At 45.9% G+C, this 25,076-nt stretch overlaps 1 protein-coding gene across 1 annotated transcript in view; it reads left to right on the top strand.

Moving 5' to 3' along the window:
• The window catches only part of LOC309560470 (uncharacterized protein), a 257,648-nt gene that overhangs the window by 142,428 nt on the left and 90,144 nt on the right, over nucleotides 1-25,076 (top strand). Inside the window, exons 7-8 of the mRNA XM_082264103.1 lie at nucleotides 10,225-10,409; nucleotides 20,060-20,201. Of these exons, the coding sequence (XP_082120229.1) occupies nucleotides 10,225-10,409; nucleotides 20,060-20,201 (327 nt within the window). The remainder of the gene's footprint in view (nucleotides 1-10,224; nucleotides 10,410-20,059; nucleotides 20,202-25,076) is intronic.

Below are 25,076 nucleotides of genomic sequence, written 5' to 3' on the forward strand. Positions count from 1 at the left end.
TATTCCATGCGGCAATGCTTTGTTAATTATAGTGAAAAACGAGGTGACAGTTGGTGGTAATGGGTCTTTCCATGCCCGGGCTAGTACTATGCATGCTGCAATTAGGATATGGTGAATAACTGGAATATAGGTTGTGGGCCATGGAAGAGGGTCCAGATCAAAGAGAGCCAATTGTGGGGTTAAATATTGGTTGGACTTATGCCCTGTACACACTATCAGATTATCTGAAGACTTTTGTCTGCAGACTTACCAAAACCATATAATATGAGGTCAAACCTAAACACTTTCAATTTGTATGCAATCCGGCAGGCCCTTGCACTACATAGAAAAGGTAAATCTGAAGACAAAAGTCTTCAGATAATCTGATAGTGTGTACAGGGCATTAGTCGTGCTAGCAATTAAAGCAGATACTTTTTTGCAAAGGGTTAATAAAGCTCCATGTGATAGCCCTGACAGGTGACAGGTACTCTTTATGGAGACATTAGGGGTCTAATAGTCTCCAATGTCTCCCCTGCCCTTCACAGCATCTAACCGAGCACAGATCTGTTTGCTTAGATGCGTCCCCTGGCTGCACTGGCCAGAAAATGAAGGATCTGAAACTGGAAGTGACTAAATCATTGCTGCTTCCATTTTCTTTCAGTACAGGGCAGGTCAGATGTACCTAGGCCTCCATCTGCTCTTCATCTTGAAGTCAGCGGTTGTGGTCCCTGAGCTTGGGAGCCCGGGAACCACAAGGTGGGGGGGGGGGGGGTCACCGCACATCCTGCTCTGTGAAAGTGATCAGCTGCTGAATCACCTTCACTTTAAAGTCGGGGTGGCTGAACAACCTTCAGCTTGTGCTCAAGGGTTCACTCTTTGGTCTACAGATGTCCAAAAAGCTGAACTAGTTAAAAATCCAAGAAGACTCTTACTGGGATGCAGGATTTTGCATTGCCTGGGCTTTTTCCAGAGTCATTGGTGGTGTGGACGTCACAGAGCACAGGCAGGGTCAGCACAAGGTGCCATAAAGCAGAGACAAGTTCAGAACCAGCTGGAGGTCAAGGCTAGCAGTAGACAAGCATGGTCAATAAACAAGCTGAAGGTCAAAGCAGGTAGACATAAAGCATTATCCAAAGTTAGTCCATGTTTAACCAGAAATATTTGATTCCAAGAATGAGCCAAGAGACAGGTGCCAAGTGGCAAGAACAAGCCTAGCTGTAACAGTTAATCAGATCCCTGTACACAATAGCAGCCTTCTACGTCAGGATTCAGACGCACTCACTGAGTGTTCTGCTTCCAATTTCCACATTGTCCAACAGATGGTGGGGGCAAGCAGCTCAGCGGGTTTGAACACCTGTCCACAGCTGTGGGTGGATTTAAAAAAAAAACTGTCATAAATGTCTACAATGCATTGGTAGAGATTTACTAAAACTGATGCATACAGAATCTGGTGCAGCTGGGCATAGTAACCAATCAACATCTAGATGTTATTGCCAAAGCTTAACCACTTGCCGACCGCTCACATTGAGCGTACTGCGGCAAAGTGGTTAGTTATCGTCCAGCGACGTAGTACTACATCACTGGACTCCTCCCCCTGTAGGCAGCTCTCGCGCGTGGCCGGAGGCGCGCTCCCGCTGTTTTCAGTCACAGCGGGAGTCGGGCCAGGGGAGGAGCGGTGGCGATCAGAGCGGGCGGATCTCCTAAGCGACAGGGAGTGACAGATTGCAGTGTTCAGCATAGCTGAACATGCGATCTGTCCCTGTGTCACTCAGTCACCTCCCCCCACACACGTCAGTAAGCACCAGGCATACTGTAATTTTTACAGTAACAGTGCATATATATAGCACTGATTACTGCAGTAATGTCACTGGTACCCCCAAAAGTGTCAAAAATGTCAGTCAAGGGTCCGTTCTGTCCGCTGCAATGTCGCAGTCCCGCAAAAAAAAAAAATCGAAGATCGCCGCCATTACTCGTTAAAAAAAAAAAACACCAAAAATGACAGAAATCTTTCCCTTAGTTAGTAAACGCAATAACTTTTGCGCAAACCAATCAAAATACGCTTATTGTGATTTTTTTTTACCAAACATAGGTAGCAGAAAACAAATTGGCCAAAAATTTAAAAAAAAATTTGATTTTTACATTTTTTGGGGGGGGATTTCATATAAAAAAATGTTAAAAATATTGTTATTTTTTCAAAATAAACGCTCTTTTTTTGTTTATAGCGCAAAAAGTAAAAATCGCACAGGTGATCAAATACCACCAAAAGAAAGCTCTGTTTGTGGGGAAAAAAGGACGTAAATTTTGTACGGCTTCGCACAACCGCGTATTTGTCAGTTAAAGTCGCACAGCGCCGAATCACAAAAAGTGGCCTGGACGTAAGACAGCAAAATCCTCCGGTGGTAAAGTGGTTAATTGAACAAGTTGAAGTTAGAAGCTGATTAGTTATTCTACACAGCTGCATTGGATTCTGTGTGCACCAGTTTTAAAAATGGTTGTAAAGGCTCAAGGCTTTTTACCTTTATGCATATAGGTGAAAAACCTTTTGTATGCAGAAGCGCCCCCCAGCCCCCCTAAAACTTACCTGAGCCCCATCTCTATCCAGCAATGTGCACAAGAGCCTTGGCTCTCCTAGGTCTCTCCTTCCTCATTGGCTGGGACAGCAGCGGTAAATCAGAGCCCATGAGCCAATGAGGAGAGAGCATGGGCGAGGTTGAGCCACACTCCGTGTTTGAATGGACACACAGGAGCAGCAGCTCAGAAGGCTGCTTGGGTGCCCCCATAGCAATTTGCTAGTTATGTGGGCACTTGACAGTAGGAAGGGGCCTGAAGCGCTGGCGGGGGACCTGAGAAGAGGAGGATTGGGGCTGCTCTGTGCAAAACTATTACAGTCTATAGGAATGTTTGACCATTCTTCCAGAAATGGATTTGTGAAGTCAGGCACTGATGTTGGACGAGAAGGCCTGGCTTGCAATCTACACCCTATGTTCTATCAGGTTGAGGTCAGGGCTCTGTGCAGGCCACTCAAGTTTCTCCACCCCAAACTCGCACATCCATGTCTTTATGGACCTCACTTTGTGCACTGGTGTGCAGTCATGTTGGAAGAGGAAAGGGCCATCCCCAAACTGTTCCTACAAAATTGGGAGCATGAAATTGTCCAAAATGCCTTAAGAGTTCACATTATTGGAATAAAAGGGCCAAGCCCAACCCCTGAAAAATGACCCCACACTATAATCCCCCCTCCACCAAATGATTTGGACCAGTGCACAAAGCAAGGCTCATAAAGACATGGATGAGTGAGTTTGGGCAAGGAGGAACTTAACTGTTCTGACCTCAACCTGATAGAACACCTTTGAGATGAATTAGAGAGGAGACTGTGAGCCAGGCCTTGTCGTCCAACATCAGTGCCTGACAGGGGCGGACTGAGCGGTCGGGCACTTCGGACGTGGTCCGAGGGCCCGGCCGGGAAGCCAGAAAGGGGGGGCCCGGCCAACAAGGGGGCCCACCGCTCAGTATTACATTTATCTCACCCAGCGCGATAAGTATTGGGAGGAGAGGAGGGGCCCGGCGGCCGGCGCTGACTCAGTGTGACGAGGAGAGCTGGGGAGGGGCCCGGCGGCTGTTGTTGCTTCAGTGAGAGGAGGAGGGCGGGCCCAGGCTAGCGCTGGATTCAATGTGGTGTCCTGTGTACGGGGGCGTGTCGGCTTCGCATACTGACGTGATGTCGACGTGCCCCGCCTCCACAGGGCGTGTTACAACAATGACGAGTAACGGCTGAGTTCAGTCAGTGGATGCAATTGCCTGCGATTGTGTCGTTGGTGACAGCGTGTGTGTCGTCTCTCCTCTCATCTTCTACTTTTTCATTTCAGTACCTGGCTTCTTCCCTTGATCCCTGGCTTCTTCCCTTGATTTCTATTAGATTGTGAGTAGTTCTTGTGGTGTGGCCTCTGAAATCCAGCTCCACTCAGTGGTCTCTGTGAGGAATGATGTGTACATCCATTTGCATTATCCCACACAATTTTTAAAAGTATATGAATATGATTCATATATTTTTATAAATATTGTATGGAATAATGCAAATGTACACATTATTCCTCACAGGAGAGACCATTGAGTGGAGCTGGATTAGTTGCTGATGCCTTGCAATTTGTAAAGGAGTTCCCTCTTCCTCAGATCCCCTGTTTCTGTATGATGTGAGTAGTTCTTGTAACATATGGCCTCTATGTAAAATCCAGCTCCACTCAATGGTCTCTCCTTTGAGGAATAATGTGTACATACATTTTGCATTATCCCACACAATTTTAATAAAAATATATGAATCATATATTTTTCATATATTTTTATTAAAATAGTGTGGGATAATGCAAATGTATGTACACATTATTCCTCACAGGAGAGACCATTGAGTGGAGCTGGATTTTACATAGAGCTCACAAGAACTACTCACAATCAAACAGAAACCGCCAGGGATCGAGGGATGAAGCAGGGATTGAAGAAGACGAAGAGGGCACTCCTTCTCAATCGCAGGCATCCAGGAACTCTTCTCCGTTGAGGTTACCGACTGTTTCCCGTATCACAGCCTGTGGAGGCAGGGCACGTCGACATCACATCAGTATGCGATGCCGACATGCCCCCCGCACACAGGACACCATGGAAATCCAGCACCAGCCTGGGCCACTCCTCTCACTGAAGCAGCGAAAGCTGCCAGGCCCCTCCCCAGCTCCCCTCCTCACACTGAAGCAGCGCGGGCCTCCCCTCCTCCCACTATGTATCGCTGGGTGAGTTAATTCTGTACTGGGCGGCGGGCCCGTACTGGGCGGCGGGCCCCCTTGCGGGCCGGGCCCTCTGACCACGTCCGAAGTCCCCGACCGCTCAGTTTGCCCCTGGCCACAGGCCCACAGCAAGCCAGTAAGCCTGCCAGTGACAGCCACAGGCCCACAGCCAGCAAGCCCCAGCCTGCCAGCCAGCCAGCAAGCCACAGCCAGCCAGAAAGCCTGCCAGTGCCAGCCACAGGCCCACAGCCAGCAAGCCACAGCCAGCAAGCCTGCCAGTGCTAGCCACAGGCCCACAGCCAGAAAGCCACAGCCTGCCAGTCAGCAAGTAAGCCACAGCCAGCATGCCTGCCAGTGCCAGCCACAGGCCCACAGCCAGCAAGCCACAGCCAGCAAGCCTGCCAGTGCTAGCCACAGGCCCACAGCCAGAAAGCCACAGCCTGCCAGTCAGCAAGTAAGCCACAGCCAGCAAGCCTGCCAGTGCCAGCCACAGGCCCACAGCCAGAAAGCAACAGCCTGCCAGCCAGCCTGCAAGCCACAGCCTGCCAGCCAGCAAGCCTGCCAGTGCTAGCCACAGGCTCACAGCCAGCAAGCCACAACCTGCCAGACAGCCAGCAAGCCACAGACTGCCAGCAAGCCTGCCTGCCAGTACCAGCCACAGCCAGCAAGCCACAGCCAGCCATCAAGCCTGCCAGTGCCAGCCACAGGCCCACAGCCTGCCAGCAGTAGCCAACAAGACCACAGCCTGCCAGCGGTAGCCAGCAAGACCACAGCCTGCCAGCCATAGCCAGCAAGACCATAGCTTGCCAGCCATAGCCAGCAAGACCACAGCTTGCCAGCCAGCAACTGTTATTAAGGTAAGAAGAGCCAACTTGGCCTAGGTATTAGGCCCCGTTCACACTGGGGCGACGCTACTTGCCGGGGCGACCTCACCTCGGAGCGGCCGGCGCGGACTTCATAACATTGAAGTCTATGCAGGTCGCCCCAAAGAAGCTCCGGACCCTTTTTCTAAGTCGAAGCGACTTGTGTCGCTCCTATTAGAACGGGTCCATAGCTTCTGTATGGCAGGCGACCTGTCAGGCGACCAGGTCAGGTCGCCTGACAGGTCGCCCCAGTGTGAACGGGGGCTTAGAGAGCTATGTTGTGTTGTTTTATTGTGGGTGTGGCTGGAGGCGGGGTGTGGCTGGAGGTGGGGTGTGGGTGTGGATGGAGGCGTGGCAAGGGTGTGTCTGGAGGCGGAACATGGGTGGGGCCTGGAAGGGGCCCTTGATTTATTTTTCCCGGGGGCCCTGAGGGTTCTCAGTCCGCCCCTGGTGCCTGACATCACAAATGTCCTTCTGGAAGAATGGTCAAACATTCCCATAGACACACTCCTAAACCTGGTGGACAGCTTTACCAGAAGAGTTGAAGCTGTTATAGCTGCAAAGAGTGTGGCTGCACTACTGTTGCTCTCTTGAGCTCCAGTTAGGGCTGCTGATCCAGGGGAGTTTGATTGTTTCCTATACCCAGAGTGGATGCAGGAGCCTGGGTTGGACCCAGGGGAAGATCTCCCGGATGGCCATAGTACCGGTCCTCCCATACCAGTGTTTGAGGACCTGGGAAATGGCCCAGCTAAAGGCGACAGCTTGGCGACCTACAGGGAGAAAGTTTGTGCGAGGATTACGAGAGTTGCCAAGGAGGAGGAGGTAGTGGCAAAGTTAAGGTTTGACTTTAAACATTGCTAGTGATCAGCTTCACAGTTCTAAGAGACAGCAGATGCGGCATAAGTTAAAGGCTTTGGATGCTAAGAAGCAGAGTCTGCTGGTGGCCACATTAAAGGAAACCAGTGGGGCTTTCAAAGAAAAAATATAACAATGAGGATTGGTTCCGCGCAATCCTTTAGAGGGCCCATGGAGGGCAGTGGAGTACATGCATCATCAGGGCATGAGAAACCACAATCAGTATCCTATAAAAATGTTTCCCTGGTAATGGATCGAGCTTCTGCCCAGCATGCTGAAAAATCTTTGCATCCTGCACCAAATGCCGATATGCTTGTGCAAAGTGATGAAAGTTCTGCCAATCAGGCTGGGGCTGATGATTTGACCGGCATTGTGCCATCGGGTCCAGAAAATCTGTACCCTTATCCCCCTAACAGCCTGTGGAGCAAGGTGACCCATCTGAGCCTGTGGAGATTATCAGGTATGCTAAAATGTATTACGGAGATGGAATCACCTTTACATGGCTGCAGGTTTGCCCTGCCGGGTGTCTCAGAGGATGAAGAAGAGGATAATGATGTCCCCGCAAAGCCTTTAAAGCCAAAGATGAAAGAAAATGCTGTTTTTATTTACGATTTACCTGTGCAGCAAAATGGAGGTGTAGTTCCTATGGATGGTGCAGCAGAGGGCTTTGGAGAGCACTGCCTGGCTGAGGCTGTTAATCCCACCTGTATTCAGCCAGCCAGTGAAGGGTGTATGGACTCTGCTGTGAAGGAGGACATTTCAATTGTTGGTAACCCCTTAGTTGCAGGTAATAAAGCAAGAATTGACAATAGTAATGTTATTGCTGTTTCTGTGTCAGGAGCCTCTGCTCCATCTACCTGTGATAATAATGCTATAGAGGGATCAGTAACTAAAAGTGGTGTGCAGGATGGAGCAATGAATGCTGTAGCAGTGACTGCACCTATCCCTAGGGTAAGTAGGGCCAGCTATTCTGCAGTCACAATTGGTGATGTAAGTGGAAGCCAAGCCAATGTGGCAACGTCTGGTAGCTCCCTTAGGCGCCACAATGTAGTTCAATTGAGGTGGATAGGACAAGGCCTCCCCAAACAGGAGGGATGTGGTGGACCGAATTCTGGGGATAGGGTTTAAAGCAGAGGAGATTTTTGCCCTTATCAGCCCAGTTGGGTCATTGGAATATTTTGTTAAGGCGGAAGTATTGGACATCTTTTGGGAGAGGTATGAGCAAAGGTGGAAAGAATTCCCAAGATGGGCAGGATTGTCACCTAAGGTAGTATCTCATTAGCCACTATACAAAAATGTCACTATATTAGTGTGTAATGAGTGCATTCCCTCTGCAGATCTAGCAGTGTGGTTGGGGAGATATGCAGATGTCCAAGCACCTCTGACATAAGTTTCAGATGATAGGGAGGTTTGGACAGGGGCTTGGACGGGGGCTTAGACAGTGCTAGTAAAATTGCATGTCATGGGAAATGTAGTTCAGCACATCCCTTTGTCAGCTTTCGTAGGTTAGGGGCAGGATCATCACTTTTTATGCTGGACCACCATAGCTTTGCCATCGCTGTGGTGAAAAAGGACATTTTTCAAGCTCATGTTCTGTGTAGAGATGTTCCCTCTTTCAGGGCCCAGAGCATGTGGCAAAAGACTGCAACCCTATTCGTTGTAATTTGTGTGACAAGATGGGTCATCCCTATAGCCTTTGCCCTGAAGCCCTCCAAAAATTAGCCAGAGATAGTGGAAGAGCTGTTGAGGATGGAGGAGGAGGAATGATGGGCGCTCCCAGGTGTCAGTTTCCAGATCTGAAGATGTGGTCCCTCGTGTGTCTACTTCTGTTGTATTTTCTTCCCCAGTAGTGTCTCAAGCTCCCAGGGTTTTAAATGTATCGAAACCATCTAGATTAGCTGAGGCTGCCAAAGGGGCAGATTAATGCAGGTCTTAGGTGGAAGCTACAGCAGGGCCTTCCCTGAGGCAGCGTAAGACTTCTAATGGGGGCTCTAGGGTGAGGGAGGAGGACATCAATGCCGCCTATCAGTGCTCGTCAATGCCCATCCGTGCTGCCTATCTGTGGCCATCAGTTCCACCTATCAGTGCTCATTAATGCCGCCTATTCAGTTCAGTGCCCGTTAGCGCCACCTATCAGTGATCATAAATGCCCATCAGTGCCACCTATCAGTGCAGCCTATCAGTGCTCATCAATGCTGCCTATCAATGCTCATCAGTCCCAGTTATTAGTTCCCATTAGTGCCTCCTATCAGCCCTGCCTATCAGTGCTTATCAATGCCACCTGCCTCCTCAGCAGGGCTTTGAGTTGAGAGCATTTCTCTCACATAGCTCAGAGCCGACATTGACAGGTCCCCCTCCTACCTCCCTTCTCCCTCATATGGATGGGAGAGGAGACAGCCAATCTGACCCCCCCCCCCAACTCTCTCCTCCTGTGTGCACTTTATGAAGTGTGAAGCTCACATATTCTGCAGTGCGCACAGGTGGGATGGGGAGGGGAGGGGAGGGGGGAGAAGGATCAGATCGGCTGTCTCCTCTCCCATCCGTACTAGGGAGAAGGAAGGTAGGTGGGGGACCTGTCAATGCTGGCTCTGAGCTATATGAGAGAGAGATGCTCTCAGCTCAGAGCTCTGTGACTAGCAACCCCGCTGGGGCCCCCAGACAGTGGCGGAACACCAGGACCTGGTTGCAAGTGTGACTGTTGCGACCCTGGTAGTTCCGCCACTGTGTCCGTTAATGAAACTGAGATGAGCAGCGAACCTGATGATCACAGCTCATCTTGGATCATTTTTAGTCTATGAAACAGAGATGATGGAGGGGAGAACATGTTCTCCGCTGATCATCTCCACACATGGAGAATCTGTCATTGACTGACACAAAAACGGCCAGTTTATGAAGTTGCGATCTCCGCACTTCACTGGTGGTCTATGCCAGAATTTACATCCCCAGATTCACCAGCCCAAAGGTCCCCCCAAGACAGTAAACACGTCCCCCTGCCATTATTTATTTATTTATTTATGTATATATATATATATATATATATATATATATATATATATATATATATATATACATAGTGTTTATGTGTGTGTGTGTGTGTATGTACGTGTATATATATATATATATATATATATATATTTATTATTTTTTTTTGTGTAGGGGGGCTAATTATTTTATTAACATTAGGTGGGGGTCTCCTCTGGGAATGCCCATGTAATCAGCAGTGATAATTTACCGCTGGTTAATAAACGGGCACCAGATTGTTTCCGTGATTTTTCTTGTACTGTAATCTCGTTATGTCTCACAAGATTACAAGCAGCCCATTGACTTTTACATGGATCTTTGCCGTTTTCGGAGGAGAAACTTCTCCTCTGCTCTCCCTCTGAGAACTGAAGTTCTCTGCTTCATAAACAAGGTGCCAGAGAAGATAATTTTCTTCTGAGAACTGCCGAGAAGTGAACTGAGAGCAAAAGTCTCAGTTTCATAAACGTACACCTTAAACTTGGAAACTGTCATCTTTTATCTATAGGAACCTCAACTGTTAAGTCTGAACACATACAGTGAAAAATAAGATTATATACTGTAAAAGGAATGAGGAGCAGAAATGTGGTAACAGGGTTTGCAAACTGCATTCACCTACAGAAAACTTATCTGCAGATTAACACATGGCAAAGGGTGAACTTTGATTGTTTCATATCTATATGTTCTTTTTCTACTGCATAGAATTTCGGGTGCAATAATATCCTAAACCTATTGTTCAGTTAAGGTCCAGAATGAGATTGATCAAGTGATTGGTCAACAGTCTCCATCAGCAGAAGACCGATACAAGATGCCTTACACTGAGGCCGTAATCCATGAAATCCAGCGATTTGCTGATATTATCCCAACTGGACTTCCACACTGCACAACAGAGGACACTTTCTTACGGGACTACCTAATCCCCAAGGTAAAGACCATAAGGTAGCCATATAAATAAAATCAAAGTGCCTATCTCAACTATAAGTATGTACAGTAAAAACTACTTACCTGTGCCTGCTATTGTTTTTTGAAACACCATTTGGAGGAAAAGGAATAATCTCTTAAGTAATGTAGGGGGGAAGGAAGTCTCCTTCAGACAGTACCCTGCTGCTCTAGATTTCAGACAATAGCTATGAACTGGGATTGATTTAAAACCACTTGACGATCAGACTTTTTCTGTCCCTTTTTGTATCCATGTAACAATCAATTTTTTTTTTTGTTACAAATTTTTTTTGAACCCCTTAACTGTATATATGTTTAAAACAGAGGCCCTAGAGAATAAATTGGTAGGTTTTGCAATTTTTTATGTCACATGGTATTTGCGCAGAGGTTTTTCAAACACAATATTTTGGGGAAAAAAATACCCTTCTTTAAATTTGAATGCAAAAAAACACAATACATAAAACATTACTTTTTGGAAATTTTAAAAGACGATGTTACGCCGAGTAAATAGATAAACATGTCACACGGCGTCAAACTACCTACATTTTTCCTATCCATAGGCAACGCTTTTAAAGCCTTTACAGGTTACCACTTTAGATGTACAGAGGAGGTCTGGTGCTAGTCTTACTGCCCATGATCTGACATTCGTGGTGATATCTTGCATGTATGGGACAAATGCTGTTTGTGTGCTTTCGTGCGTGAGAACGGGGGGGACAGGGGCACTTTAAAAAAAAAATTATATTTTTTTTGTATCACTTTTATTGCTGTCACAAGGATTCTAAACATCCTTGTAGCAGCAATAGGCCTGGGATAGGTACTTCTTTATGGAGGGATCTCTGGGGTCAATAAGACCCCAAATCCTTCTTCTACACTTAAAAGTACCAAGATCGGCGTTTGTGAATGCTTTTGATTTTTTTAAAATGGCGCCGATTACATCCAGGTAAACCGGAAGTGATGTCATGTCATTGCTTCCGGGTTACCATAGCGGAGACCCAATCAAAGCTGAACCCGACTTTCTTCAGGTGTCCGAGTAACTGGTGGACACGCTGGCTGGTAGCTCGTGTCTCCTGGTGGGACGGGAGAGCCCGAGCAAGCCGCAGAAAGCAGTAGGAGGAGAGGGTCCCCCCGGTCCCATTGCTTGCAATAGCAATCGAGCAGCTAGCTAATGCTATTACAAGGGAGCAGACCGCCGGCTTTTAAAAACAGTACCGGGATGATGTCCGCAGCTACAGGCATCATCCCGGGACAACCACTTGAAAGCCAATGACGTACCAGGTACGTGACTGGTAGGCAAGTGGTTGAGTGCCGGTTCACACTAGGGCGACCTGTGAGGCGACCTGGTCGCCTCACAGGTCGCCGCAGGTCGCCTCCCATAGGGAAGCTGCGGACCCGTTCTAATAGGAGCGACACAAGTCGCTCCGACCTAGAAAAAGGGTCCGGAGCTTCTTTGGGGCGACCCGGAGGCGACCGCCATAGACTTCAATGTTATGAAGTCCGTGGCGGCCGCTCCGAGGTAGCGGCGCGCTGCTCGCACCGCGACCTCCGAGGTCGCGGTGCGAAGTAGCGTCGCCCCTATGTGAACGGGGCCTAAGAAAGGTGCACAGGATATTTATTTTCCAAAATGTAGTAAATTTGTTACATTTGAACAGGAAAAGTTCCAGGGGTGTGCTTGAGCCTCAACAAAAACCTCTTCAAGCTACCCTGTAGCACTCCTACCATGCCATGCCTGTTGTCAGCTGGGGGTTTATCTACCTTCTGTCACCATACTCGTCCATCAGCCAGGCACTGGAGACAGACAGATGGGACTGGTCTTCCACTAACAGTGCATATATATACTGTATATGTACATATATAGTTATGATGCAATTCGCAGAGCAGAGCCAGGCCACAGGATTTATATGTGTTTGTGAGACTCTTGTGGTACAGTAAATGAGACATATTTTGGAGGTGGGGGGAGCTGTGTCATATGAATGTACTGTAGCGAATACAGCAAATAGACTCCGGTTCTATTTAACTACCCCCAGGATTCACAGACATAAAAACATCCTTTGATTTAAAAAGGTTTAAAATTAGTCTGCACCCCCATTTTGATTGTGTTGCACCGATTGAATGGTTATAATTTGGCAATCTATGAGAGAAATCTATGAGTGAGAGAAAGTCATAAATCCCATGTAAGCTTTTATATTGTCCAACATGGGGCTTAGTTAAGGCAAGTGGAAAAATGGACCTGTAGGATTATTTTACTGGTATTGCTGTCTTAAAAGTATTGATGTTGATGTAAATGATCTGGTTCCCAGACAGGCAGCTTGAATGCCCCAGAGGATCTCCATGGTCTTCTTGATTTGTCATGTAATGTAAGAAAAATTAAAATTGAAGCACCATGCGGCTGTTAAGAGGTCCAGAGATGACTTTATTACAATAAAAGTCAGGGGACAGCCCAAAAATTTGCCAATGTATTTTGGGGGTGCCCCCTTCACCAAGTCTAGAAAGAACTTAAGGGTCTTTCCATTATAATCTGATATTAATACAATATCCTCTCCTTGGGGGTCATAATTAAAAACAAATAGGCAATAATATTGGAAGAATATTGGAGCGCGGGGGGGGGGGGGGGTCAGTGCTGAGTTCTGCTGTCTGTGTCAATAGATGCAGACAGTGAGGCTCAGGGGCGATCCTGCATGAGTGCCCCCATAGAAAGTGGCTTTCTATAGGGGCACTTGCCAGAAGGGAGGAGCCAGTGGGGGACCCGTGACGAGTTCCTTACAAAGAGCAGATAAGTATAAACCTGTTTTGTTTTTTGTAACATATCAAAGCTTGGCTGAAGTATTGCAGATGTGGTGGCTGCCATGGCTTACCTCTATTAATCATATACAACCTGTCTACCATAATAATGACACAACCATATAATTTGGATTTAAATGGCCATAGCAGCCATTTTATTAAGAACCATAAGTAACTTTTTAAATGCCATTCTGTATAAACAGAAACATTTCAAACCATAATGTATTTGACTGAATATTTTTCTGAATCTTAGGTTAATGAAGGCACGTTTTCCTCTATTGCATTGGCTGTATCAACCACCAGGTTCCTATCCCAGCCCCCAGCCACAGTTACACCAGCTCAGGGACAATTGTTACTAGTTTAAACACATGATGCAGCCCGCTAACCGATAGCCCCTTATTGACGTCACTGAATAAGGAAGGTACACCCATACCGAGATGGGCCCAACCCTTTACACTTCACTTATTGTTTTTGGCCATGCCCGCCTTCAAAAAGATGCCCTATTGCTATGACAAAATGCAAAACCAACCCGATGCAACAAACACCCCTAAAAAAATCCCCTTACAGCACCCATTGCCCTCTTAGTGCAAGACACAATGGAAAAACGACCCTTGCAAACAATGCAGTAAAGGTGAGTGGAGGGAGGATGGGAAAGTGTCTTCCTTGCTGACCTGGCTGACCCACTAGCAGCTCCACCCTTCTGGTAGACCACTGGTGCCCCACCCCAGCCATACCCTACCCCCCTGGTAATCCAATAAGGTCTGCCTTACCCTTTCTTTCCAACCCAACATCTCCAACTGCCTGACTGTAGCCTGCACAGCAAACTCAGTCATGCAGGTCGTGGAGTGGAGTGTTTTTGGAGCAGCAGTATTCGTTTAACTGGGCTTCCCTCCGCTCCAAAAAACATTCCAAAGAAGCTCATATACCAGATCTTGGCAGAAAGTCGAGAGTGTTTGGCGTTGGGATTTTTGCCGCAATTATAGCACATTTTGTTGCTTCACATTTGCAGCAAAACCACCCTGTGTTTGGGGTGCCATTAAGAAATAATAGCATCCCAAAGGCGTTCCACATTTTTCCGCGGTTCTGGAACTTAAAGCGGAGTTCCACCCAAAAGTGGAACTTCCGCTTTAGGGAGTCCTGACCCCCCGACATGCCACATTTGGCATGTCATTTTTTGGGGGGGGGAGCGGGTACCTAGTTTTGACAGGTACCCGCTCCCACTTCCGCTCGGAGCGCCGCGGCGCCCTGAGCGGAAGTTCTCCTCTCCCCCTCCCTCCCTGCAATCTTCTGGGACACGTCAGAGGTCCCAGAAGATTGCCGGCCAATCACGGCGCGCAGCGCGACTCGCGCATGCGCAGTGGGTACCCGGCTGTGAAGCCGCAAACTGTAACAGCCGGGTGCCCACAGCAGTGATGCCGGCGCCGAGGGAGAGGATCGAGGCTTCCGGCGGCCGCATCGCTGGACCGTTGGACAGGTGAGTAAATGGCTGGAACTCCGCTTTAAGATTGATTTGGAAAGGTTTGGAACCTGGATTAGGTTTTTATTGCTGTTTGTGTTGCTATTGCAAAGTTGCGCAGGATCATGTACCTAGTACGTGATCCCACGCTTCCTGGTTTGGGGCATGCACCCGTGGCCCCAGTGGCCCGCTCCCACTATGATTAGACATAACAGGAGCTGATTGGCAGGTACGGCGGCTCGGTGTCTACAGTGACAGTGACAGAACGGTGGTCTTCCTAGGCAAACAAGGCAGATCGCCGTTCTGTCACTACAGAAGACATGGATCCTTTTTCTCTGTTAAGCAGGGGCACCAATCCATGCCTTCTCCCACTACAAACACCTCTCACACAGTAGTAAAACACTGGTCAGGCACATAGTTAACCCTTTGATTGCCCCTGATGTTAAAGCGGAGTTTCACCCTGAAAAACATTTTTTAGATAAAAATACCCCTGGGACAGTCAGGGCTAGGGCATTTCAGCAACGATAGCTTCTGAACTGTCGCTGGTTTCACTTACCTTTTAGAAGAAATACTTACCTTGAAAATGTCTTGTCCAGCGTTGCCATCTCAGGTGTGTTCAGCTGAAGCCGGAGCATCCTCTTTGGTGACGTCAGAGTCCAAGAATGCCCTGAAGCTGTTTAGCAGGAAATAACGTGCCTGCACTGGAAGTGATGAGCAGGGCCGATGCAGGCGCATTGACTCCTGGGAGCAATTTTTTTTTTTTTTTTTTAAATTGTTGGTCTTCTTTAGTTTATAGCGCACAAAATAAAAACCACAGAGGTGATCAAATACCACCAAAAGAAAGCTCTATTTGTGGAAAAAAAGGACATTAATTTTATTTGGGTATAGCGTCGCAGAACCGCGCAATTGTCAATTAAAGTAATACGTGCCGTATCGCAAAAAATGGCCTGGTCATGAAGGGGGGTAAACCTTCTGGAGCTGAAGTGGTTAAAGAACCTGTCACCAAAACATAATACAGTTATATTTTATATTTACATGTATTAGTGCTTTGCTTGTCCCCTTTATTTAAAAATACAGATGTAGCCAAGCTGGGACTACTACTGTATGTATATACATATGTTATGAATATATATATATCTGAGTTACCGTTCAGACACTGTTGGAGAACTCCTTTAAAAATTAATGAGAAGGATCGGCTTTCCTCTGGAAATGGACGATTTGGATTGTGGGAGATATAGTCTGGTGAAGAAGGTGAATGGTTACATGGATGGCAGGCGGAACTACAGTATACTCCCAGGGAGCTGTGGGACTCATGGAGGATCATGGGAGAATGAATATACTTCTGGGCGGGGCCGAGCGCGCGGTCTCTTGCTTCTGGGACTCGTGGAGGACGAATCAAAGAGAGGGAACTGCCGGAGGACAGTCAGTGATGGAGGCCTGAGAGTGCGGCCTAGAGCAAGTGGAGCCCGTCCTCAGCGGAGTGGATGCTGGTGGTCATAGGGAGGTGGCGGATCCAGATGAGCTGAGAGGAGAGTGGGTAGCGGTGAACTGACTGACCGGAACAGCGAGAGCTGAGTATCCCCAGTGATGCAGCACCGTGAGGAGAGGTCCTGCCTGGGGATCCGACAGTCACATGTGGACATTGCGGCTGTGCAAGAGTGCCTGGTGACACCTGTAAATCACAAGTATAACCCTGCATCCATAATACACTGACAGCATAGTTGCCTACTGTCCCGTTTTTGACGGGACAGTCCGCCAAATAGGACCTTTTCCCGGCAAATTTACACTGCCGGGACTTGTCCTGGCCAGTGGGGGAGTGTGGGGGAGGTAGGAGGGGCCGTCTGACCTTTATTCTTGTCTCCCTGAGTGAGTCCAGCCGTCATTATTATCTTCCCTTCGAGCTCAGGATGGCCGGCGGGCGCCCTGTGATTGGGCGAACTGTGGCGGGGGCTGGCCTCTGACTGTGCCTGTCCAATGAATAGCGTAACTTCAGGTATGCCCCGCCCCGCCCCTCCCGTATGCCCCGCCCTCGCACTCAGCACGCTCAGACTGAACACACAAGGCTATGGGACGTCCTCTGAACAAGAACATTCCTCCTCAAGTGAGTCAGTGTGCAGTGCCCGGCAGATTTGAATTTACAGATCGTGCAGAATGAGGTGTAATGTTGGATACAGGGGATGCAGAGGGAGGTGTAATGGGGGATACAGGGGGTGTGGAGTGAGAATTATTGGGGGGTGCAGAATGAGGTGTAATGAGGGATACAGGTGATGCAGAGTGATGTGTAATGGGGGGCACAGGGGATGCAGAGTGATGTGTAATGGGGGATACAGGGGATGCAGAGCGATGTGTAATGGGGGATACAGGGGGTGCTGAGTGAGAAATATTGGGGGATGCAGAGTGAGGTGTAATGGGGGATGCGGGGGATGCAGAGTGAGGTTTAATGGAGGATACAGGGGATGCAGAGTGAGAATTATTGGGGGATGCAGAGTGAGATGTATTGGGGATACAGGGGGTGCAGAGTGAGGTGTAATGGGGGATACAGGGGATGCAGAGTGATGTGTAATGGGGGATACAGGGGGTGCTGAGTGAGAAATATTGGGGGAGGCAGAGTGAGATATAATGGGGGATGCGGGGGATGCAGAGTGAGGTGTAATGGGGCATATGGGGGTGCAGAGTGAGGTGTAAAGGGGGATACAGGGGATGCAGAGTGAGAATTATTGGGGGATGCAGAGAGAGATGTATTGGGGATACAGGGGATGCAGAGTGAGATATAATGGGGGATACAGGGGATGCAGAGTGAGGTGTAATGGGGGAAGCGGGGGGTGCTGGGTATGAATTATTGGGGGATGCAGAGTGAGGTGTAATGGGGGATACAGGGGGTGCAGAGTGAGGTGTAATGGGGGATACATGGGATGCAGAGTGAGATGTATTGGGGGATACAGGGGATGCAGAGTGAGGTGTAATGGGGGATACAGGGGGTGCAGAGTGAGGTGTAATGGGGGATACATAGGATGCAGAGTGAGATGTATTGGGGGATACAGGGGATGCAGAGTGAGGTGTAATGAGGGATACAGGGGGTGCAGAGTGAGGTGTAATGGGGGATACATGGGATGCAGAGTGAGATGTATTGGGGGATACAGGGGATGCAGAGTGAGGTGTAAAGGGGGATACAGTGGATGCAGAGTGAGGTATAATGGGGGATACAGGGGGTGCTGAGTGAGAATTATTGGAGAATGCAGAGTGAGATGTAAGGGGGGATACAGTGGATGCAGAGTGAGGTGTAATGAGGGATACAGGTGATGCAGAGTGAGGTATATGGGGGATACAGGGGATGCAGACTGAGGTGTATTGGGGGGATAAAGGGGATGCAGACTGAGGTGTATTGGTCGATACAGGTGAGGCAGAGTGAGGTGTAATGGGGGATACAGGTGATGCAGAGTGAGGTGTAATGAGGGATACGGGTGAGGCAGAGTGAGGTGTATTGGGGGATACAGGGGATGCAGAATGAGGTATAATGGGGGATACAGGTGATGCAGAGTGAGATGTATTGCGGGATACAGGGGATGCAGAATGAGGTATAATGGGGGATACAGGGGATGCAGAGTGAGGTATAATAGGGCATATAGGGAATGCAGAGTGAGGTGTATTAGTGGATAAAGGGGGTGCTGGGAGAGAATTATTTGGGGATGTTGGTGGTGCAGAGTAAGATGTATCCGGGGGGATGCAGGAGTTGCAGGGTATTAGATGATGCAGAGTGTGGAGTAATTGGGGATGCAGGGGGTGCAGAGTGAAGGATTGTGGGGATGGGTGTAGCACCCTACAGGTAGGTGCTAGGTAAATGCATAGTGGGCTTTGTCTGCCTAACAGCAGGGCCATGATTTATTTTTGTCAGTCATGGTGTCATGGCTCCCACATCAGTTAGGATTTTAAAGACACCATTACACCTGCATTACAAATATCACATAGAAGAGTGATAAAGAGCTCCAACTGCCGTTGAAGATTCTGCACGGCCTTGCTAGAGCAGGAACTTCACCTTTCATAATTCTTAAAGGGGATCCTCTGACATATGATAGAATCTCGCTAGTTAAATGTAAGGCAACTCTAGGCCTAGTTTTAGTAGAAGCAGATTAAGGTTTATGGCTATTACATTTGTTCATAACTCTGACAGTGGAAGCTGATAATTTCTTCAGTCATTCATGTATCACTTGTGAGTCAAGCATTTATTTCCTGCGGTGTCAGTCTTCCAGGCCCCTTTTTGAATTATTGGGGGTTTGGTGGAGTAACACGGCACTAACTGTTACTACAACATTTTATCTGTTCTCATTCAGTTGTTTGATTTACCTTTTTACCCCAGTAAACAGATAAACTTGTATTTTGTTGTGTCAAGTGTATTCTTAAAGAATTTTCCATAAAATCTCTGAACCTATAGTGCCTAGCGGGTTGGACGCTTGTCAGGGTCAGGGGAGTGCAGAGGATATCCCACTAACCAGCAGCTCTCAAGGGGGTCGTGCCACACAAAATTTAGAGATTCGGTAAAAAAAAAAAAAATTGAAACTTTCAGGTGTTTTGGGAATTTCTCTTTCCAGCTGCCCTGTGCTGCTCCCCCCGGCCTATACGTCATTGACAGAGACCCCCAACCACAGCCTTGGGGTATGTAAAATGACAGCACTGAGAATGTCTTTAGGGTACAATGTTGTCATTTTACATATCCTGAGATCAGAGATGTATAGTAACTAAGTACTACTTCACTACTGTACTTAAGTACTGAAAGGCGGTATCTGTACTTTCCTAGAGTAGAACTTTTTTCTCCTACTTCCACTTTTACTTCACTACATTTTTTCAATGATTTCAATACTTCTACTCCGATATTTTTTTTTTTTTTGCTGCATAGTTACTCGTTATTATTATAAAAATTACCACTGCCAGAACAGTAGATGGCAGGTTTCATGAAGCTCAAAACATGTGTATTATCAGCGCATACGAAAATAAAAGCTACTGTATGTATAAATAAAAGCTGCATTTGAAATAATAAAAAACAATATGATGTTCAAACTTTTGACTTCTTTCTTTAATAACTACATAACACAGTACTTGTACTTTTACTTTCAGTACTTGAGTAGCAATTTTTTTTCAAAACTACTGGTACTTTTACTTTCAGTACTTGAGTAGCAAAATTTTTAAAAAAAACACTTGCAATACTTAAGTACAAAAAATTTTGAATACTTTAGTACTTCTACTCAAGTCACTTTTTGATCGAGCTCTTCCACTTCTACTCAAGTCACTTTTTGATCGAGCACTTGTACTTTTACTCAAGTATGGATTTCGAGTACTTTATACAACTCTGCCTGAGATTCCTATGTACCTGTGTATAAAGCTCTAATATAATCTTTACATTTCCTCAGGGCACAGATGTATTCCCATTACTGACCACTGTACTAAAAGACCCGGAGCAGTTTCCAGATCCAGAGGTGTTCTACCCCAACAGATTTCTGGACAATAACGGAGACCTAAAGAAGCACTCCGCTTTGCTGCCTTTTTCTACAGGTACTATGTTCACTCTATATCCGCATGCCAATCGCGCACTGTCGTTTTATTACTACAGTGTAGGCTGTCTGAGCAGAATCACATATATATATATATATATATATATATATATATATATATATATACACTATATTACCAAAAGTATTGGGACACCTGCCTTTACATGCACATGAACTTTAATGGCATTGCATTTTTAGTCTGTAGGGTTCAATATTGAGTTGGCCCACCCTTTACAGCTATAACAGCTTCAACTCTTCTGGGAAGGCTGTCCACAAGGTTTAGGAGTGTGTCTATGGGAATGTTTGCCCATTCTTCAGGAAGCACATCTGTGAGGTCAGGCATTGATGTTGGAGAGAAGGCCTGGCTCGCAGTCTCTGCTCTAATTCATCCCAAAGGTGTTCTATCGGGTAGAGTTTAGGCCTCTGTGCAGGCCAGTCAAGTTCCTCCATCCTAAACTCTCTCATCCATGTCTTTATGGACATTGCTTTGTGCACTGGTGCGCATTCATGTTGGAACAGGAAGGGGCCATCCCCAAACTGTTCCCACAAATATTTGGTAGACTGTGTCTGGTGATTTACACTTAGAATGAAGTCAACATTACACTATCATTTGTGTAAAAAGGGTAACTGCGCTAAATAATAAGAAAACAAAGTGGCAACTTAAAGTGTGACAGACACCCAAAAGAATACTAAAAACAAAAGCTGCGCTATATATTGAACGTATATATATATTGTTAAGTGCAATAGTCCATAGATTCAATCTACCAAATTGTACCTCCACCCCAAACTCGCTCATCTATGTTTTTATAGACTATGCTTTGTGCACTGGTCCAAATCATTTGATGGACTGCACACAGGTGCACAAAGAAAGGTACGAAAATACATGGATGAGTGAGTTTGGGGTGGAGGAACTTGACTGGCCTGCACAGAATCCTGACCTCAACCCAGTAGAACACCTTTGTGATGAATTAGAGACTGGGAGCCAGGCCTTCTCATCCAACATCAGTGCCTGACCTCAACAATGCGCTTCTGCAAGAATGGTCAAACATTCCCATAGACACACTTCTAAAACGTATGGACAGCCTTCCCAGAAGAGTTGAAGCTGTTATAGCTGTAAAGGTGGACCAACTCAATATTGAACCCTACGGGACTAAGACTGGGATGCCATTAAAGTTCATGTGCGTGTAAAGGCAGGCGTCCCAATACTTTTGATAATAAACAAACTGTTGGCGCTATATAAATCCTGTTTAATAATAATAATAATAATATAGAGTATACGTAATCCTGCTTTTCCATAGCCAGTCCATCCAGTCCACCCAGCTGTGCCGTCAATGGCTCCCTTACATGCTGATACATGCATGGTCCCGGCCAATGATACATGAACACGCTGCTCTGCAGAGCAGGAGACGGGAGAGAGCTCTGTGTATGTAATCAACACAGATCTCTCTCCTGACAGCAGGGATGAGGCAGTTTCTGTCTCCCTGCGAAGCAGGGAGTAAAAACTGTCACATCCCTGAGTAAAAGCACCACACAGTAAACACACAAACACTTGCTAGGCACACAGTTAACCATTTGTGTATTAAAATGAGTGATGGCTCCAAATAAGCAACAAAAGCAGCTAGCACAAAGTAAGGTAATCAGCCAAACTTATAAGCAGATATAAAAAGTGTCAGTGCAGCGCTAGTAAATTCTACATACAAACTATTAATAGCATGCATAAATAAAATGCTGCAATTCATAATCATCAAATTAAACCCGAAAAAAAAAAATGTAACATAAATAAACAATACATGTAATGAGGGGTAATCGCCACTAGGTGGCAACTATCCTTACAAAGTGCTGATGAAGTCCCAAAACAATGAATATCAATCTTCCTTTTAAGAAAGTGCTAGTAGTGCAAACAAAATCCCAAACATAAGTGCAGAGATGAATATCAATCTTCCTCCTTAAAAAAGGGCTAATAGTGCAAACAAAGTTCCAAAATTAGGTGCAAGGATGAATATCAATCTTCCTCCTTAAATGCATAAGTAGTGTCCCCAAGTGCAAAAAAAATTCCATGATGTCACCAACAGTGCACCGCTCCACCACCTCTGCAATGCACTCACCAAATAGATGAAATGTATAAGCAAATACACATCCGGTACATATATCTCCCTATATTCCTCAGACTCCACCAGATCAGGTTCCGGTGATCCTTTCTCTTCATATAAAGCTCAAACCATGGAGCCCACACAGAAAAAGTATATAGTGTAGCATTTTATTAAGCGCTTTACAACCGTCCCATAGCAGTGATTGTCCTTTGTTTTGGGCGTGAGCGCCCACCGCTGGCGGCTCCCTCCCGCTGTGATTTTACACAGGGACCCGCCGATCGTTTGTTACTATGTAAACAAGGCAGACTGTCATTCTGTGAGTACAGAAGACATGTATCCTGTGTTTATGTGAAGCAGGAACGCCGATCCATGTCTTCAAGTAGTAAAAGCACCTTCCCCACAGTTAGTAAGCACTCCCTAGGCACACAATTAACCCTTTGACAGCCCCTTATGTTATCCCCTTCCCTGCCAGTGACAGTCCATATTTTTAGCACTGATCACTGTATTAGTGTCACTGGTCCCTAAAAAGTTAAGTGTCAGTTAGGTGTCCGATTTGTCTGCTGCATTATCACAGTCCTGTTATAAGTCGCTGATTACCGCCATTACTAGTAAAAAATAAATAAATAAAAATATCCCATAGTTAGTACACACTGTAACCAATCAATATACACTTGTTGGAATTTTTTTTATCATAAATTTGTAGCAGAATACATATTGGCCTAAATTGATGAAGAAATGTGATTGTTTACATTTTTTATTGGGTATATTTTAGAGCAGTAAGTATTATATTGTTTTTTTTTTTATTATATTATTTTTATTAATTATTTTTTTTTTTTTCAAAATTGTTGGTCATTCTTTGTTTCTAGCGCAAACAATAAAAACTGCAGAGGTGATTAAATACCCGCCATTACTAGTATGAAAAAAAAAAAAAAAAACAATTCCAGTTTTTTTTTTTTTTTTTTTTTTTTAACTAAAGGCATGCAGCAGAATACATATATGAAGAACTCTTATTTTTTTGAAATTTCTTTTTATTGGATATGTTATAACAAAAAGTAAAAATTATTGTTTTTTTTTTTTTTTTTTTCTTTAATTAATTTTTTTCATTTATAGGGAAAAAATAGAAAACCCTGTGACGATCAAATACCACCAAAAGAAAGATCTATTTGTGGGAAAAATAAATGATAGAAATTTTGTTTGCATACAGCGATGCGCATGACCGCGCAATCGTCAGTTAAAGAAGTGCAGTGCCGTATAGCAAAAAATGCCTGGTCATGAAGGGGGGTAATTCTTGTAGATCTGAAGTGGATATTTTCTATAGGGCATCTATAAATAATATTGGGCATCTATAAATAATATAGGGCATCTATAAATAATATTGGGCATCTATAAATAATATTGGGCATCTATAAATAATATAGGGCATCTATAAATAATATTGGGCATCTATAAATAATATAGGGCATCTATAAATAATATTGGGCATCTATAAAAAATATTGGGCATCTATAAATAATATTGGGCATCTATACATAATATAGGGCATCTATAAATAATTAGATTGCCCAATTTATAGAAAGTGTACCTGTGGCTTGAGCCAGTGTCTCAATGCACTCTGGGAACTCTATCATGCAATCTACAACCATGCTCGGACTTACCCATCAAACCCCAATTTGGCCGTGATGCTGTATATTACAACCAAAAGGGAGGTTAACTATTCGCATTTTAGTTGGAATCTGCTTAACGGAGTGCAACAGGTTTTAGAGCACTGTGGAGTTTCTGGAACGAAGGTGAAGATGTATTTGGACACTACTTAGAGCTTCCTTCTCTTTACTCCAAAAACTGGTTTAACATCACATTGAGTCACAAGTTTCTGAATAGTATAACTGCCCTCCTCCCACTTATAGATCTAATATTCAACTGCCAAGTTCATTTCCCTCTTTGGTGCTGCATAACATCTTCCATCTTTGGCCTGTTTAAGTGCTTTACAATTTCTATTCAGTCTTAAGAAGAGTTGCCAATACTAAAGAAAACATTGGAAATATCCTTGGTTTCCTCAGGAAGTGTTTCCCATAACCCTAAAGTGGTTGCAAACTTTTTTTTATTAAAATACCAAACATGCCTATACTTACCTGCTCCGAGCAATGGTTTTACACAGAGCAGCCCCGATCCTCCCCTTCTAGGGTCCCCCGCCGGTGCTCCAGGCTCCTTCTCTTCATTGGGTGCCTCCAAGGAAAGCAGCTTTCCATGGTGACACCTGTGCTCGCTCGCTCCCGAGCCCCGCTGCTGCGCCTATTGACACAGACTGCAGGACTCGGCCCCACCCCCGCTCCTGTGTCACAGGATTTCATTGACAGCAATGGGAGGCTAGCAATCTGTCCAATGAGGAGAGAGACAGCTGCTGCATCGTTCACATTACTGGTGTGATTCGGGCTCAGATAAGAAAAAGGGGGGGGGGGGCGCTGGAGCACAAATGGTTTTTCACCCTAATGCATAGAATGCATAAGGATTTACAACCACTTTAATTTTTCCTAAATGTAACCCTTGAGTTTAACCTTATCCCAGAACCCAAGCTTTACAGTAATAATTATTGGGATAAAAACGACTCTAAGGGCTTGTTCACACTTGACTATATTTCTAACGCTTAACAAATGCTCCTATACTGTTAGCTTTAGTATGGGTGTTAGGTGTTTTTTTACAAGCTTTAATGACGAGTTAAAAATGCTCCCCAAACGCCCTATAGGCAGTTTTGAAGAGTTTAATGAGCATTAAGGCGTGTTACAACCGCT

This window comes from Pelophylax lessonae (genome assembly GCF_965119305.1).
Source record: "Pelophylax lessonae genome assembly, chromosome: 7".
Classification (NCBI taxonomy): domain Eukaryota; kingdom Metazoa; phylum Chordata; class Amphibia; order Anura; family Ranidae; genus Pelophylax; species Pelophylax lessonae.